Source organism: Salmo salar, chromosome ssa11 (assembly GCF_905237065.1).
Source record: "Salmo salar chromosome ssa11, Ssal_v3.1, whole genome shotgun sequence".
In the NCBI taxonomy this organism is placed as follows: domain Eukaryota; kingdom Metazoa; phylum Chordata; class Actinopteri; order Salmoniformes; family Salmonidae; genus Salmo; species Salmo salar.
In genome coordinates, this window is record NC_059452.1 from 17099122 (window position 1) to 17114439 (window position 15318).

The window sequence follows — 15318 nt, forward strand, 5'->3', positions numbered from 1 at the left end:
ACGTCCTCACCAAACCTGTGTGACGTTACTGAATCACCCAACTCATTACACATCCACCATGATAGCCAGAGAAGACGTGTGGCAGGAAACAAACAAGTTGAATTAGTTGTGGTTATCTGGTCAGAGCATTCAGACGTAGAAGCAACTGAACTGAGATGTCAGCTTCTGTGTCAGTGTTGGATTAGGGAGTGTGTAGTGTAACTGAAAGAGGAAGGTGGGCTATAGGCTTGTACAGCGAGGGAGAGAGGGAGCGAGAGATACATAATCACACTCCTTCGATCTGATGAGGGGACAGACACTCTTCTGGTCATCTAACACAATATGGACACTAATAAAACGTTTAATAAAGGCTCCAGTATACTTGATTATCATTTAAGTGAGAAATCCTCATGTAGGGTAACTTAGGGTATCATGTGACCTATATTGGTGTTTTGGCAATTTATCCATGTGGCAGGGTTGATATTGGGAAAATAATAATGTATTATATATATTTTTGTAATACTGTAGCATGCATATAGTGGCCTAGATTCAACCGTCACTATGGTAACATATGGTCAAATTAATATAGATTTGATAGATTTTGTTGTTGGTTAATAAATCAAGAAAACAAATCCTTTTTATTGTCATAAATGTTATTGTTTATAGCCTAAGTAGTACCACAGAAACCTGCTTACAACCTATAACAGCTCATATGACTAAATATCAACAATGATGGAAGGATGGAAATACCAATTAGTCTATGCAAGATTTGCGCTCAGGAGATCATTTTGTGTGTGAGAGCGATGCGCAACGAGTGAGGAAGGTGGAACGGTGTAGGTTGTGGAAAGGGTCTCGTTTCTATCCCAATTCACCTGCAAATCTCGATCTGATACAGACACACAGTTTTCAGTACATATTTGTTCTAACTAATGCGGGTGTCGTTATTTGTAGAGCCGGACAGGCGCGCATGTATGGAGCTTTTTAGGAGTTGGGAATGCTCGGTAAGCACGTTAGATCCTATTCTTATTAGGCTTCCTGAATGAGGACACGGATGGATATCGTGGCACTGTCAAAATGACTCGGACTCTCACTCTCCTCACTTTCCTTTCCACTTTTATAAAATGTAAGTATTTAATGTATGTGAATTTCGATTGCATTGTCAGTTCAGTTGAAAAATATTCTCTTTGCAATGGGTTGTTGTTCTTGCTGATGTTGTTGTTATAATTGTACATCTTCAGAAAGGAAATTCACTTTTGTAATTCACCTACAGTGCATGTAATACATTATTTAATTTCATGTTAGCCAAGTTTCCATGAGTGCATAATTATTATTTTTTTATTATCAGAGAGGAACATAGTTCAACATGTATTGATGCCTTCATTTCAACAATCATATGTCTTAAATCAATTAGATACAATATGGTCAAGAGAATAACACCATATTTGTGTTACTCTTTATTAGGTCGCACATAGGAGGACAAGCAGTGAAGCACATTCACAGGCTAGTCAGCCAACCTGGCCTAAAAGCATTTCATATTATTTACTTAAATCCGACACACTCCATTTAGTATGATATGTTATGTTTGGTATGGCATGTATTATTTTGTGGATATCCATCAACCTTTTCACATGATATTATGCCAGCAGCATAGCACCCTGCATCACACTGCTGGCTTGTTTCTGAAGCTAAGCAGGTTTAGTCCTGGTCAGTCCCTGGATGGGAGACCAGATGCTGCTCGAAGTGGTGTTGGAGGGCCAGTAGGAGGCACTCTTTCCTCTGGTCTAAAAAAATATCCCAATGCCCCAGGGCAGTGACACTGCCCTGTGTAGGGTGCTGGCTTTTGGATGGGATGTTAAACGGGTGTCCTGACTCTCTGAGGTCATTAAAGATCCCATTGCACTTATTGTAGGGGTGTTAACCCCGGTGTCCTGGCTAAATTCCCAATCTGGCCCTCATACCATCATGGCTGCCTAATCATCCCCAGCTTACAATTGGCTCATTCATCTCTCTCCTGAAACTATTCCCCAGGTCATTGCTGTAAATGAGAATGTGTTCTCAGTCAACTTACTTGGTTAAATAAATATGTTATTAATTACAGTTTGTATGATATGTTATGAATTTGCAAATGTACAAAATTTTACGAGTCTTCAAAACATATGATATGTTAAGAATTCTAATTTGTTGTGGCTAATGCTAATATTAGCTGGGTTAATGTTACGGGTTAGGGGAAGGGTTAGCAAATATGATAAGTAGCTAAAAGTAGTTGAAAACTTGCTAATTAACTAAAATGCTAAATTGTTAGTTAGCGCACAGGGGCATTGTCATGCTGAAACAGGAAAGGATCTTCCCCAAACTGTTTCCACAAAGTTGGAACCACAGAATTGTCTAGCATGTCATTGTATGCTGTAGTATTAAGATTTCCCTTCACTGGAACTAAGGGGCCTAGCCCGAACCATGAAAAACAGCCCCAGAAATGATTATTCCTCCTCCACCAAACTTTACAGTTGGCACTATGCATTCAAGCAGGTAGTTTTCTCTTTGCATCCGCCAACCCAGATTTGTTTATTGGACTACCAGATGGTGAAGTGTGATTCATCACTCCAGAGAACGCGTTTCCACTGGTGGCAAGCTTTACACCACTCCAGCCGATGCTTGGCATTGCGCATGGTGATCCTAGGCTTGTGTGTGGCTGCTCAGCCATGGAAACCAATTTTATGAAGTTCCCAGTGAACAGTTATTGTGCTGATGTTGCTTCCAGAGGAAGTTTGGAACTTGGTAGTGAGTGTTGCAACCGAGGAAAGACGATTTTACGCGCTATGTGCTTCAGCACTTGGCGGTCCCGTTCTGTGAGCTTGTGTGGCCTACTACTTCTTGGCTGATCCGTTGTTGCTCTTAGACGTTTCCACTTCACAATAACCACAGTTACAGTTGACCGGTGCAGCTCTAGCAGGGCAGAAATTTGACAAACTGACTTGTTGGAAAGGTGGCATCCTATGACGGTGCCACGTTGAAAGTCACTGAGCTCTTCAGTAAGGCCATTCTACTGCCAATGTTTGTCATGGAGATTGCATGGCGGTGTGCTTGATTTTATACACCTGTCAGCAATGGGTGTGGCTGAAATAGCCAAATCCACTCATTTGAAGGGGTGTCCACATACTTTTGTATATACAGTGCCTTCGGAAAGCATTCAGACCCCTTGACTTTTCCCACATTTTGTTACATTACAGCCTTATTACGTTACAGCCTTGATAAAATAAATACAATTCTCAGCAATCTACACACAATACTCCATAATGACAAAGTGAAAACAGGTTTTTAGTCATTTTTGCAAATCTGTTAAACTGATAAATAACTAATTTACATAAGTATTCAGACCCTTTGCTATGACACCAGATATTGACCTCAGGTGCATCCTGTTTCCATTGATCATCCTTGAGATGTTTGATTGATTTGGAGTCCACCTGTGGTAAATTCAATTGATTGTACATGATTTGGAAAGGCACACACCTGTCTATATAAGATCCCACAATTGAAAGTCCATGTCAGAGCAAAAATCAAGCCATGAGGTCAAAGGAATTGTCCGTAGAGCTCCGAGACAGGACTGTGTTGAGGTACAGATCTGGGGAATGGTACCAAAACATTTCTGCAGCATTGAAGGTCCTCAAGAACACAGTGGCCTCCATCATTTTTAAATGGAAGAAGTTTGGAACCACCAAGATTGAACTCTTTGTCCTGAATGCCAAGCGTCACGTCTGGAGTAAACCTGGCACCATCCCTACGTTGAAGCATGGTGGTGGCAGCATCATGCTGTGGGAATGTTTTTCAATGGCAGGGACTGGGAGACTAGTCAGGATCGAGGCAAAGATGAACGGAGCAAGGTACAGAGAGATCCTTGATGAAAACCTGTTCCAGGTCGCTCAGGACCTCAGACTGGAGCGAAGGTTCACCTTCCAACAATACAATGACCCTAAGCACACAGCCAAGACAACGATCGAACATCTCTGGAAAGACCTGAAAATAGCTGTGCAGCAACACTCCCCATCCAACCTGACAAAGCTTGACTAGATTTGCAGAGAAGAATGGGAGAAACTCCCCAAATACTGGTGTGCCAAGCTTGTAGCGTCATGCCCAAGACTCGATGCTGTAATCTCTGCCAAAGGTTCTTCAACAAAGTACAGATTTTTTTTTTGTAGATTTATGAGGAAAGAAAGAATAAGGCTGTAACATAACAAAATGTGGGAAATGTCAAACCTATTATGTTTCAGTAGCCTTTACAATCAGTCATAAGGGAAATGTCAAACCTATTATGACTGAGTAGCCTTTACAATCAGTCATAAGGGCATTCTGGGTATTATCATAGAAAACATGTTGTGTGTATTCACTGTGCTGTGGTTGGAGGAGGAGTTTGGTTAAAAGGTTTCCAACAAATGGGCATCAAATGGGCATGACTACCACAATAACTCTGATGAAGGAGCTCAGACTGGCCCTTCTCAGGAAGAGAGGGAAGTCACTGGGAGAGTAAAGGATCATATATCACATTTTGCCTATACAGTACACTGGCCATTTATAGCACCTTCTTGCAAGCGAATTTGACACTTTTTATTTGTCCACTCTGTCTTGTTGGTACGTTGTTATAACATGTATGGCCTGAAAATAAAGCCAGGGGAACTGGCTAAAGCACACAGATCTGGCTGGTGACCAGGCTACATAGTCTGTCTGTGCTCAGCATGGAGAACCTGGCAGTAATATTCTAACCATACAGATAAATTGCACAGTGTTCTGTAATCAGTAGGACCTCTGGCATGTCCTGAGGGCCTTTACTGAAATCCAGATGACAGGATGTTTTTTGCCTGCTGTTTCTATTGGGTCAAAAGACAGGGTTATTATGCACTTCCCAATCTCGTCATAGATGCAATTTTTGAGAATGAAGTATTTTGGAGCATAGAGCAGAGTGACCTTTTTAAAAGTCAACCATTGCTGATTCAGTCACTGTATTAACACCGCTGCCCTCTGCTGCCAATCAAGATAATGTCAATGCCACACTTTTAAAGTGTTGCCATTAAAAGGCATGTACATTCAAATCAAATCAAATGTTATTTGTCACATGCGCCGAATACAACAGGTGTACAACACCTTACCGTGAAATGCTTACTTACAAGCCCTTTACCAACAAAAAGCAGTTCAAGAAATGGAGTTAAGAAAAAGAAAAAAAGTAACACAATAAGAATAACAATAACGAGGCTATATACAGGGGATACCGGTACTGAGTCAATGTGCGGGGGTACTGGTTAGTCAAGGTAATTTGTACATGTAGGTAGGGATAAAGGGACTGTGCATAGATAATAAACAGTGTCAATGTAAATAGCCATTTGATTAATTGTTCAGCAGTCTTATGGCTTGGGTGTAGAAGCTGTTCAGGAGCCTTTTGGTCCTAGACTTGGCGCTCCGGTACCACTTGCCGTGCGTTAGCAGAGAGAACAGTCTATGACTAGGGTGACTGGAATCTTTGATAATTTTTTGGACCTTCCTCTGACACCCCTTAGTGTATAGGTCTTGGATGGCAGGAAGCTTGGCCCCAGTGATGTACTGGGCCATATGCACTACCCTCTGTAGCGCCTTACGGTCAGATGCTGAGCAGTTACCATACCAGGCGGTGATGCAACCGGTCAGGATGCTCTCGATTCTGCAGTTGTAGAACTTTTTGAGGATCTGGGAACCCATGCCAAATCTTTTCAGTCTCCTGAGGGGGAAAAGGTGGTGTTGTGCCCTCTTCATGACTGTCTTGGTGTGTTTGAAGCATGATAGTTCGTTGGTGATGTGGACACTAAGGAACTTGAAACTCTCGACCCGCTCCACTACAGCCCTGTCGATGTTAATGGGGGCCTGTTCAGCCCTCCTTTTCCTGTAGTCCACGATCAGCTCCTTTGTCTTGCTCACATTGAGGGAGAGGTTGTTGTCCTGGCACCACACCGCCAGGTCTCTGACCTCCCTATAGCCTGTCTCCCCTTTCAAAACCCAGTTGATACATACACACACGTGCACACACACACACCACACACACACACACACACACACACACACACACACACACACACACACACACACACACACACACACACACACACACACACACACAGTGTAATAGCCCTTCTCAACAGGTAGTGATTACTAGTTTGAATTGCCTGCTCTCCCACTGGCCAGTGTCCTTCACCTCTGGGTAAGGAGTGTGGATGTTTGACAGCAGCCTCCCAGGGCTTTGACAACATGCCATCTGTCTTGTAGAGGACCCATTGTGTTTGATGGGAGTCCAGCCAAGTGACTGATGATAGGGTAGCCATGGAAACATTCACCAGTCTATGAGGGAGTCCTGTTGGACACTCTCAACTCTCTCTACATGAAGCTATACCTCGATAATTAGGATTTGTGGTAATTGCCTGGCACAAACTGGCACATGGGCCTGTCTGATAATACACTATCGGGAAGGGATCTTTAGTCAAAACATGTATCTTATTTTTAGCTACCATCGTCCATAAATGTGAATCAATACTATGCATGCCAGTCTCCCTTGGCTAAAAGTAGAGGAGAGTCCGACTGCATCACTTCTTGTTTTTATAAGAAACAATTTAGAAAATTCCAAATTGTTTGCATAGTCAATTTACACACAGCACTGACACACATACTTACCCTACCAGACATGCCACCAGGGGTCTTTTCACGGTCCCCAAATCCAGAACAAATTGAAGAAAATGTACAGTATTATATAGAGCCATTATTGCATGGAACTCCCTTCCATCAAAGATTGCTCAAGTAAACAGCAAATTTGGTTTAAAAAAAACAACGCCTCTCCCCTATTTGAGCTAGATATTGTTTGTATGTAATGATATGTAGACAATGTAACATTTTAAATGTATGTAGTTCTGTCCTTGAGCTGTTCTTGTCTATTAATGTTCAGTATTATTTCATGTTTCATGTTTTGTGTGGACCCCAGGAAGAGTAGCTGCTGCTATCGCAACAGCTAATGGGGATCCTAATAAAATACCAAATACCAAATCATGAATCTTCAAAGTAATATTTTTCATTGCAACAGTCTTAGAAGCTATTGTAAAGATTACTCCAGGGCATTTGACTAAGCATTTTTCTCCAAAACAATTTCTCCTGACTGGGCTACTCAGCTACTCTCTGCTACTGTATGACAGAGCATTACTCACTATAGAGCAGGGCTGGTGGGGGAAGAGAGGGTTGTTGGTGGAAGAGAGAGCGTTTTATCATCTACGCCTCCCTGTCCTTCCTCCCTCGGGGAGGGGGGGGGGTGTAAACTGACTTGCGCATTGTTTATCAAGGAGCAGAGGGTGTGTTGGTTTGGTTCATTTGATGGTATTCATGGCTGGAGCTCACATAAGACAAAAGGCTGATCATGTGGCTTTAGGCTCTGGCTCTGCCACATGCAGAATCATTAACACTCTGCAGAGACATCTCCCCTCCCATTTCCCGGATGTTAATTATTCCGCAGATAGCTCCAAGGCCCTCATATATTTTTTTACTATATACACTGCTCAAAAAAATAAAGGGAACACTTAAACAACACAATGTAACTCCAAGTCAATCACACTTCTGTGAAATCAAACTGTCCACTTAGGAAGCAACACTGATTGACAATAAATTTCACATGCTGTTGTGCAAATGGAATAGACAACAGATGGAAATTATAGGCAATTAGCAAGACACCCCCAATAAAGGAGTGGTTCTACAGGTGGGGACCACAGACCACTTCTCAGTTCCTATGCTTCCTGGCTGATGTTTTGGTCACTTTTGAATGCTGGCGGTGCTTTCACTCTAGTGGTAGAATGAGACGGAGTCTACAACCCACACAAGTGGCTCAGGTAGTGCAGCTCATCCAGGATGGCACATCAATGCGAGCTGTGGCAAGAAGGTTTGCTGTGTCTATCAGCGTAGTGTCCAGAGCATGGAGGCGCTACCAGGAGACAGGCCAGTACATCAGGAGACGTGGAGGAGGCCGTAGGAGGGCAACAACCCAGCAGCAGGACCGCTACCTCCGCCTTTGTGCAAGGAGGAGCAGGAGAAGCACTGCCAGAGCCCTGCAAAATGACCTCCAGCAGGCCACAAATGTGCCTGTGTCTGCTCAAACGGTCAGAAACAGACTCCATGAGGGTGGTATGAGGGCCCGACATCCACAGGTGGGGGTTGTGCTTACAGCCCAACACCGTGCAGGACGTTTGGCATTTGCCAGAGAACACCAAGATTGGCAAATTCGCCACTGGCGCCCTATGCTCTTCACAGATGAAAGCAGGTTCACACTGAGCACGTGACAGACGTGACAGAGTCTGGAGACGCCGTGGAGAACGTTCTGCTGCCTGCAACATCCTCCAGCATGACCGGTTTGGCGGTGGGTCAGTCATGGTGTGGGGTGGCATTTCTTTGGGGGGCCGCACTGCCCTCCATGTGCTCGCCAGAGGTAGCCTGACTGCCATTAGGTACCGAGATGAGATCCTCAGACCCCTTGTGAGACCATATGCTGGTGCGGTTGGCCCTGGGTTCCTCCTAATGCAAGACAATGCTAGACCTCATGTGGCTGGAGTGTGTCAGCAGTTCCTGCAAGAGGAAGGCATTGATGCTATGGACTGGCCCGCCCGTTCCCCAGACCTGAATCCAATTGAGCACATCTGGGACATCATGTCTCGCTCCATCCACCAACGCCACGTTGCACCACAGACTGTCCAGGAGTTGGCGGATGCTTTAGTCCAGGTCTGGAAGGAGATCCCTCAGGAGACCATCCGCCACCTCATCAGGAGCATGCCCAGGCGTTGTAGGGAGGTCATACAGGCACGTGGAGGCCACACACACTACTGAGCCTCATTTTTGACTTGTTTTAAGGACATTACATCAAAGTTGGATCAGCCTGTAGTGTGGTTTTCCACTTTAATTTTGAGTGTGACTCCAAATCCAGACCTCCATGGGTTGATAAATTGGATTTCTATTGATTATTTTTGTGTGATTTTGTTGTCAGCACATTCAACTATGTAAAGAAAAAAGTATTTAATAAGATTATTTCTTTCATTCAGATCTAGGATGTGTTGTTTAAGTGTTCCCTTTATTTTTTTGAGCAGTATATTTAACAAAGTCCAAGCCCTATCAGACATGCATTCTCCACTTTAGTATGCTGGGTTTTTTGGAACGCTATTAAACACCTCCAGGTACAAGGGTATAAAAACCAGGAAGTGTCACAGTAGGTGTTTTGTTCTGCTCCTCTTTGTCCTGGGTTGGGGAGCTGAAAGAATGAAACACTGCAGAGTCAGCAACACAGTTTTCATCCAGTCCACGCTGGGCTATAAAACATGCTCCATGAAACAACATAAAAACACAGGCGTGACAGTCCAGCTATAAAACCAGTGACTAAACACAACAGATACAGCCAGTGGGTATTTTTTTATCGCACAGTAATCTAGTTTTGTCATTGTTATAACACAATTGCAATAAAGGTAACAACTGTGACTATTTGCCGAAACTATCTCCAAATCACTGTTGACTCTATCCATAGGTGGCAGTTGTGCGGACTCAGAGGAACGTCTGATGAACTGTCTGCTGGGAAAGGATCGCTACAACAAGCTGATCCGCCCAGCTGTGAACAGGACAGAGCGGGTCACTGTCAAACTACAGGTGTCCCTGGCCCAACTCATCAGTGTGGTGAGTCTCATGATAACCATTCCATAGAGCCAGTTAGAGGCCCTGAGACGGAGAGGAGAGAGCAAAGATGAGAAAACAGAAAAGGAGAGCAGAGCTCAGAGGAGCCAGTGGCAACCATGTTAATTACTTACACAAATTCTACTGAAAGGCCCTGGCCCTAATGACAGCATGGGTATAGTATGGATCTGGCAGTGCTATGCTCTCCATCTCTGTCATGTCCAGATTGAAACTTCAGCACATTGCGTTAGAAGGAGCTGTAAAGCTGCCGCAGGAGAGGACGTTGGAGTCTCACACTGATTTACAGGGTCCCTCCCTCCCTTCCTTTCTGCCCTGGCATGGCCCAGAGAATAACAGCAGGACACATGCATCCTCTGTTTATGGCCTCTTATTGTCCTCCTCTTCTTTGGTAATTGAATTTTGAATGTCCTGTAAAGTGTAATGGTATGAGAAGTGTGATATATTTGTTTTAAAGCATTGTGCTGCTGCGTACATTGGAGGTTTGCCCACTCTGCTGCCCACTCCTTTTTAGGGGTGTTCGTTTTACTTGCTGTTCAGAGTTGATGCAAGCGCTCTGTGGATTTATCAACAGGTCCAACGGCGCTCAGATGGCAGATGTGTTCCAGGCGAGGGTATCATTTATCTTAACAATTGACCCCATGTGTAGGGAATTTATTCAGCGTGGAAACCCATCTCTCACTTTTACTCTCTTCTAAATCAAGCATGTGCACTAGAGGAATGTGTGCTGGAGTCTGAGTTTTGTCATTAAACATGCTTTGTGTATCGTATAGTAAATAGTCTGTTTCTAAATGAAGCTAACACTGTCTTTTTCCTTTCCAGAATGAGAGAGAGCAGATTATGACCACCAATGTTTGGCTCACACAGGTAAGCGTGAAGATTATGGTCCTATCCTATTAAACATTCATTACTCAGTCTGTCCCCTCGTCCGTCTCCAGCTCGTGTCCTTGTCGCTGAACCTGAATTAAAGCAGAACCATGCCTCTGACTCAGACAATCCGGAACAGAACAGACTGATAATTGTGCCCACACCATTCACCACTTTTCATTTCAATGATAATTAAGTGTGTAATTGCATCTGGTGTTGGGAGAGAGTCCTTATGTGACTGAGTGCAACAGTCAGAACAGTGAGGGTAGCCTATCAGTTAAGAGCGTTGGGCCAGTAACCGAAAGGTCGCTGGTTGGAATCCCCGAGCTGACTAGGTGAAACATCTCTCTATGTGCCCTTGAACAAGGCACTTAACCCTAATTGCTCATCTAAGTCTGCTAAATGACTAAAATGTTAAATATGTAACCCCCTGTCTCTCCAGCACTGGGATGACTATAGGCTATCATGGGACCCTTCTCAATATGATGGCATTGACAAGCTACGTATTCCTTCCAGACACATCTGGCTACCTGATATTGTGCTCTATAACAAGTAAGTAAGCATTATTCATTGTCCCGATACATTTTCCAAATGATGAACACATTTTCTCATGTAATTTACAGATCATGAAAATCAAATTTTCTCATAAAGACATAATACGTTTCTGTAATGGAGTCCTCTCCCCCTACCTCCCTCATCACTCTCTCCATAGTGCGGATGGAACCTATGAGGTAACAGTCTTCACCAATGCCATTGTCCAGTTCAATGGCAGCATCTTCTGGCTCCCTCCGGCCATTTATAAGAGTGCCTGCAAGATCGAGGTCAAGCACTTCCCCTTTGACCAGCAGAACTGCACGCTCAAGTTCCGGTCGTGGACCTATGACCACACCGAGCTCGATTTGGTCCTGAAGTCAGGGGTGGCCAGCATGGACGACTTCACTCCCAGTGGGGAATGGGACATCTTGGCCCTGCCGGGCAGGCGGACGGTTAACCCTCTGGATCCTACCTACGTGGACCTCACCTATGACTTCATCATCAAGAGGAAGCCGCTGTTCTACACCATCAACCTAATCATCCCCTGTGTCCTGATCACCTCTCTGGCCATTCTGGTCTTCTACCTGCCGTCTGACTGTGGGGAGAAGATGACTCTGTGTATCTCAGTCCTCCTGGCCCTCACTGTGTTCCTCCTCCTGATCTCCAAGATCGTCCCTCCCACCTCGCTGGACGTGCCTCTGATCGGGAAGTACCTAATGTTCACCATGGTGCTGGTGACCTTCTCCATCATCACCAGTGTGTGTGTGCTCAACGTGCACCACCGCTCCCCCAGCACACACACCATGCCCTCCTGGGTCAAGGTAGTGTTCCTCAACAAGCTGCCCCATCTGCTCTTCATGAGACGCCCGCAGAATAACTCTGCCCGCCAGCGGCTGCGCCAACAGAGACAACTCCGAGCTCGCAGGTCCATCCTGGCGGACCTGGGCTACCCTGCCACCGCCATGTCCAAAACAGCCACCACTGCTGCCATGTCTTCCTCCTCTGCCTCAGCCTTCTCCTCCCCGGGACACTTTTACAACAAAGTCACAGCTCCGCTGGGGTACACCCACACCTTCAGGAAGGGGGAGGCCTGCTCCACTGAGTTCCTGCCCAACAGCTTCCCCTCCTCCCAGGACCTCCGCCAGAGAGGCAGCCCAGACTGGGGGGGAGATGTCCAGGAGGCAGTGGACGGGGTCCGCTTCGTGGCTGATCACATGATGGGGGACGATGATAACCAGAATGTAAGTGAACCATGACCATGTCAATGGGGTTAGTGTTGTGAAATGAGCTGGAGTTAGGACTCAAAGCAGTGTTTTTTATCCTTGGTCCTGCAGAGACGTAGTGTGTACAGCTTAGTACTTTAGCACCTGGCTCCACTAATGATCATGGCCTTGATCAGCTGGACCAGTTTTGTAAGTGCTGGGCTAGGACAAAAGCCTGCACACGCTGTGATCCTCAAAGGCCAGGAATGAAGAATACTGGGATGTGAGGTAGTTGAGAATACAATCCAGTAAAATAACCCAGACTGTTGTAATAGATTGTTTTCATAAATAAATCAATGTAAAAGTGAAATAACCAGGCTTGAAAAATGTCGGCCTTCAAAAACTGCCGAGGACAGCAGAGGAGAGGGGTGAAAGGGTCAGTAGCTGCTACAAGGTCTGGCTCAGTAATATTTACACTGGTGCTTTCTCTTTGTTTCTTCATCTTATATTACATTTGCATCACTTTTAAACTCATCAATCACATATTGTACTCCATACCCAATTTCTGCATGCCGCAGGTGTTACTGTATGAACATGACAGTAATGTGACCATACTGTGTTCTCTGTGTGTTCCCAGGTGATTGAGGACTGGAAGTATGTGGCAATGGTGGTGGACCGTATGTTCCTGTGGATCTTTATAATAGTGTGTGTGACTGGAACCCTGGGTCTCTTCCTCCAGCCTCTATTTCAGCATTCAATAGTCCCCATCCAGCAGCCCAGCTCAGACACACCCCGTACCTGAACCCATCCCCAAGAAGTATGGGGGTCATACATAGAAATAAGGGTCATAGAACATCAACCAACGCCATGTGGCCTACAGCAATACACGTCTCTGTATCTCTTTCTGTTTCTCTTACCTGGTCCTAACATGGCAATTTGGTACAAGGAAGAGTTTACTTTTTTCATGTAGTTGAAGCAGAGATACAAAGATGTCCCTCTAAAACCAGACTGAAAGTACAAACATTACCCGGGTGGAGTAATAACCCACATAATACAGAGATATGTCAGATATCATTTGACTCCCGATTTCTCTCCATGTTATATCACCCTGTTGTTGAAATGTAATGTGTCATGAAAAAAAATCTATAAATGTATAAAAAGGTCAGTGAGTTTGATTAAATTTCCAATAAAGTCTAAAGTGATGGGGTACTAAATGAAATGATGTCCAGTGTGATAAAATAAAATAGCTTGACTCAGTTATATTAGGTCACATTGATAAGATGGATATTGGGCAAAATCATGTAGCTCAGAACATTATGACTCAAGCTAGGGTGTTATAAAGAGGCCTCCTAACTGATACACCCCATATATAAAATGAGTTGGTGTATGAGTTACAAGTCTATCACCTGTGAATTACTGGGGATATTCCCCACAGATGTATTATTTTAATGCAATAAACAGTTCCAGTTTAAAAAATATATTTGTACTGTTTATTTTGTTATGTCTAAGTTTCCTGATTTATCCATGAACAGAAACATAAAGGCAGTGATCCTAATAGTGAAACAGCCACACAAGAAGTTACATATTGTGCCATCTACTGGCCACGTTTTAATGCCCACTCTGGCATCACATCCATTGAAATTGCACTGACTCTCTTGCTATAGGTATCACTCTCTCCTTTGATCAATCGCCAGAACCCTGTTTATCACTGACTTTCTGTCACATCAGCTGCTAATGACAAGGCAAAGCAGCTCTGTTCCTGACTCATTAATCATGTGAATCTCCTACCTCAACTGATGATATGTGATTACACTGACAGTCTAAACATCAGCCTGCCTACTGGGGAGTTTAGGAATACCGCACTGACTTCTAGGAAATGTGCAAGCTGGGTGCTTTTAACTTAATATGATGAAAGATTGTACCCTTCTAATATGCTTACACCTCTATGAAAGAGTAGCCTCTTTACTAAATGGGATCTTTATCATCTTTGTTGGTCTGTCTTGCCAATGTTTATAGTACTACACCTATGTCTTGATGTTAATGTTTCTGTTTTTTGTTTTGTCTGAATTTTGGGGGTGGAATTACAATAATAATGTTCAAATAATTTTAAATAATGCTTTATCTATACAGCCACACTGGCATGACAATAACATAACATAACAGCACAGGTCTTCTGTTCTATCAGCTCGATAAGCACAGATGTAACATGCTAACACAGTCCTCAGAATTTATTTACAGCAGCAGGCCATTATTATTTATGTCATACCTTAGGAGAGACCTTGGTAATGGGCACGATTCCTACTCTTAATGAAAGTGGATTGATAGTTTGAAGCTGCATCCAAAGTAATAAATGAAAAGGGTTAATGGAAGGCTAGCTCTGATATGAGGTATGTGAAGGCTGCTTGTCAAGAGGGGGTTGGGGTGCCTGGCCTGGGCTTTGTGTGAGCTTTAGTGTGGTGTGAGTGCAGTTGAGAGCATCTTTCACACTCAGTGGATGACCTCTCTTGGAACTATTATATTTTTCCGTTGATGCGATTTTGCTTGAATACCTTGCACACACTGTAAAACAAATTGATGCATTGTAAGTGTTTTATCATAACGCTGCTGTTTAACCTTTTTCCTGGCTCTACTTCTGTTCATTGTGACTTGAAGAACAATAGTATATTGTATCATGCACGTAAAACGTTACCAGTTACCACAAGTCGTCGATGACTGAATGGTGCAACAGTATACCTCTGTCCATCATCATGAACTCTTGCTTCGCGTGAATTGAAGCGGTCTTGCCTTTGAAACCCCAGATACCATACTTTTTCCCTCAGTTCTAACACTCACATAGTGTGCCACTTTACATTATACAAGTCTACACCAAGTCAGCCAGGTATTTTCAGCCACGTTCATACATCTGAACGAATCATTGATTCAATGTCAACAACGAATTTCGTTTGAATTTGTAAACGGAACTCCAGTAACGTCCTCATACCCTCCATAGTCTCCTAGCCCCACCCAAATAGAACTGAAC

The 15318-nt window shown here is 44.0% G+C and overlaps 1 protein-coding gene across 1 annotated transcript; it reads left to right on the plus strand.

Annotated features, from left to right (window-relative positions):
- The first annotated feature begins 753 nt into the window (after window positions 1-753).
- Window positions 754-13769, plus strand: LOC106562134 (neuronal acetylcholine receptor subunit beta-4). Its single transcript, XM_014126765.2, has 6 exons — window positions 754-1102; window positions 9536-9681; window positions 10519-10563; window positions 11006-11115; window positions 11276-12338; window positions 12937-13769. Exons 1-6 carry the CDS (start codon window positions 1054-1056, stop codon window positions 13099-13101), a joined length of 1578 nt encoding a protein of 525 aa, XP_013982240.1. The 5' UTR covers window positions 754-1053; the 3' UTR covers window positions 13102-13769.
- Window positions 13770-15318: the final 1549 nt, after the last annotated feature.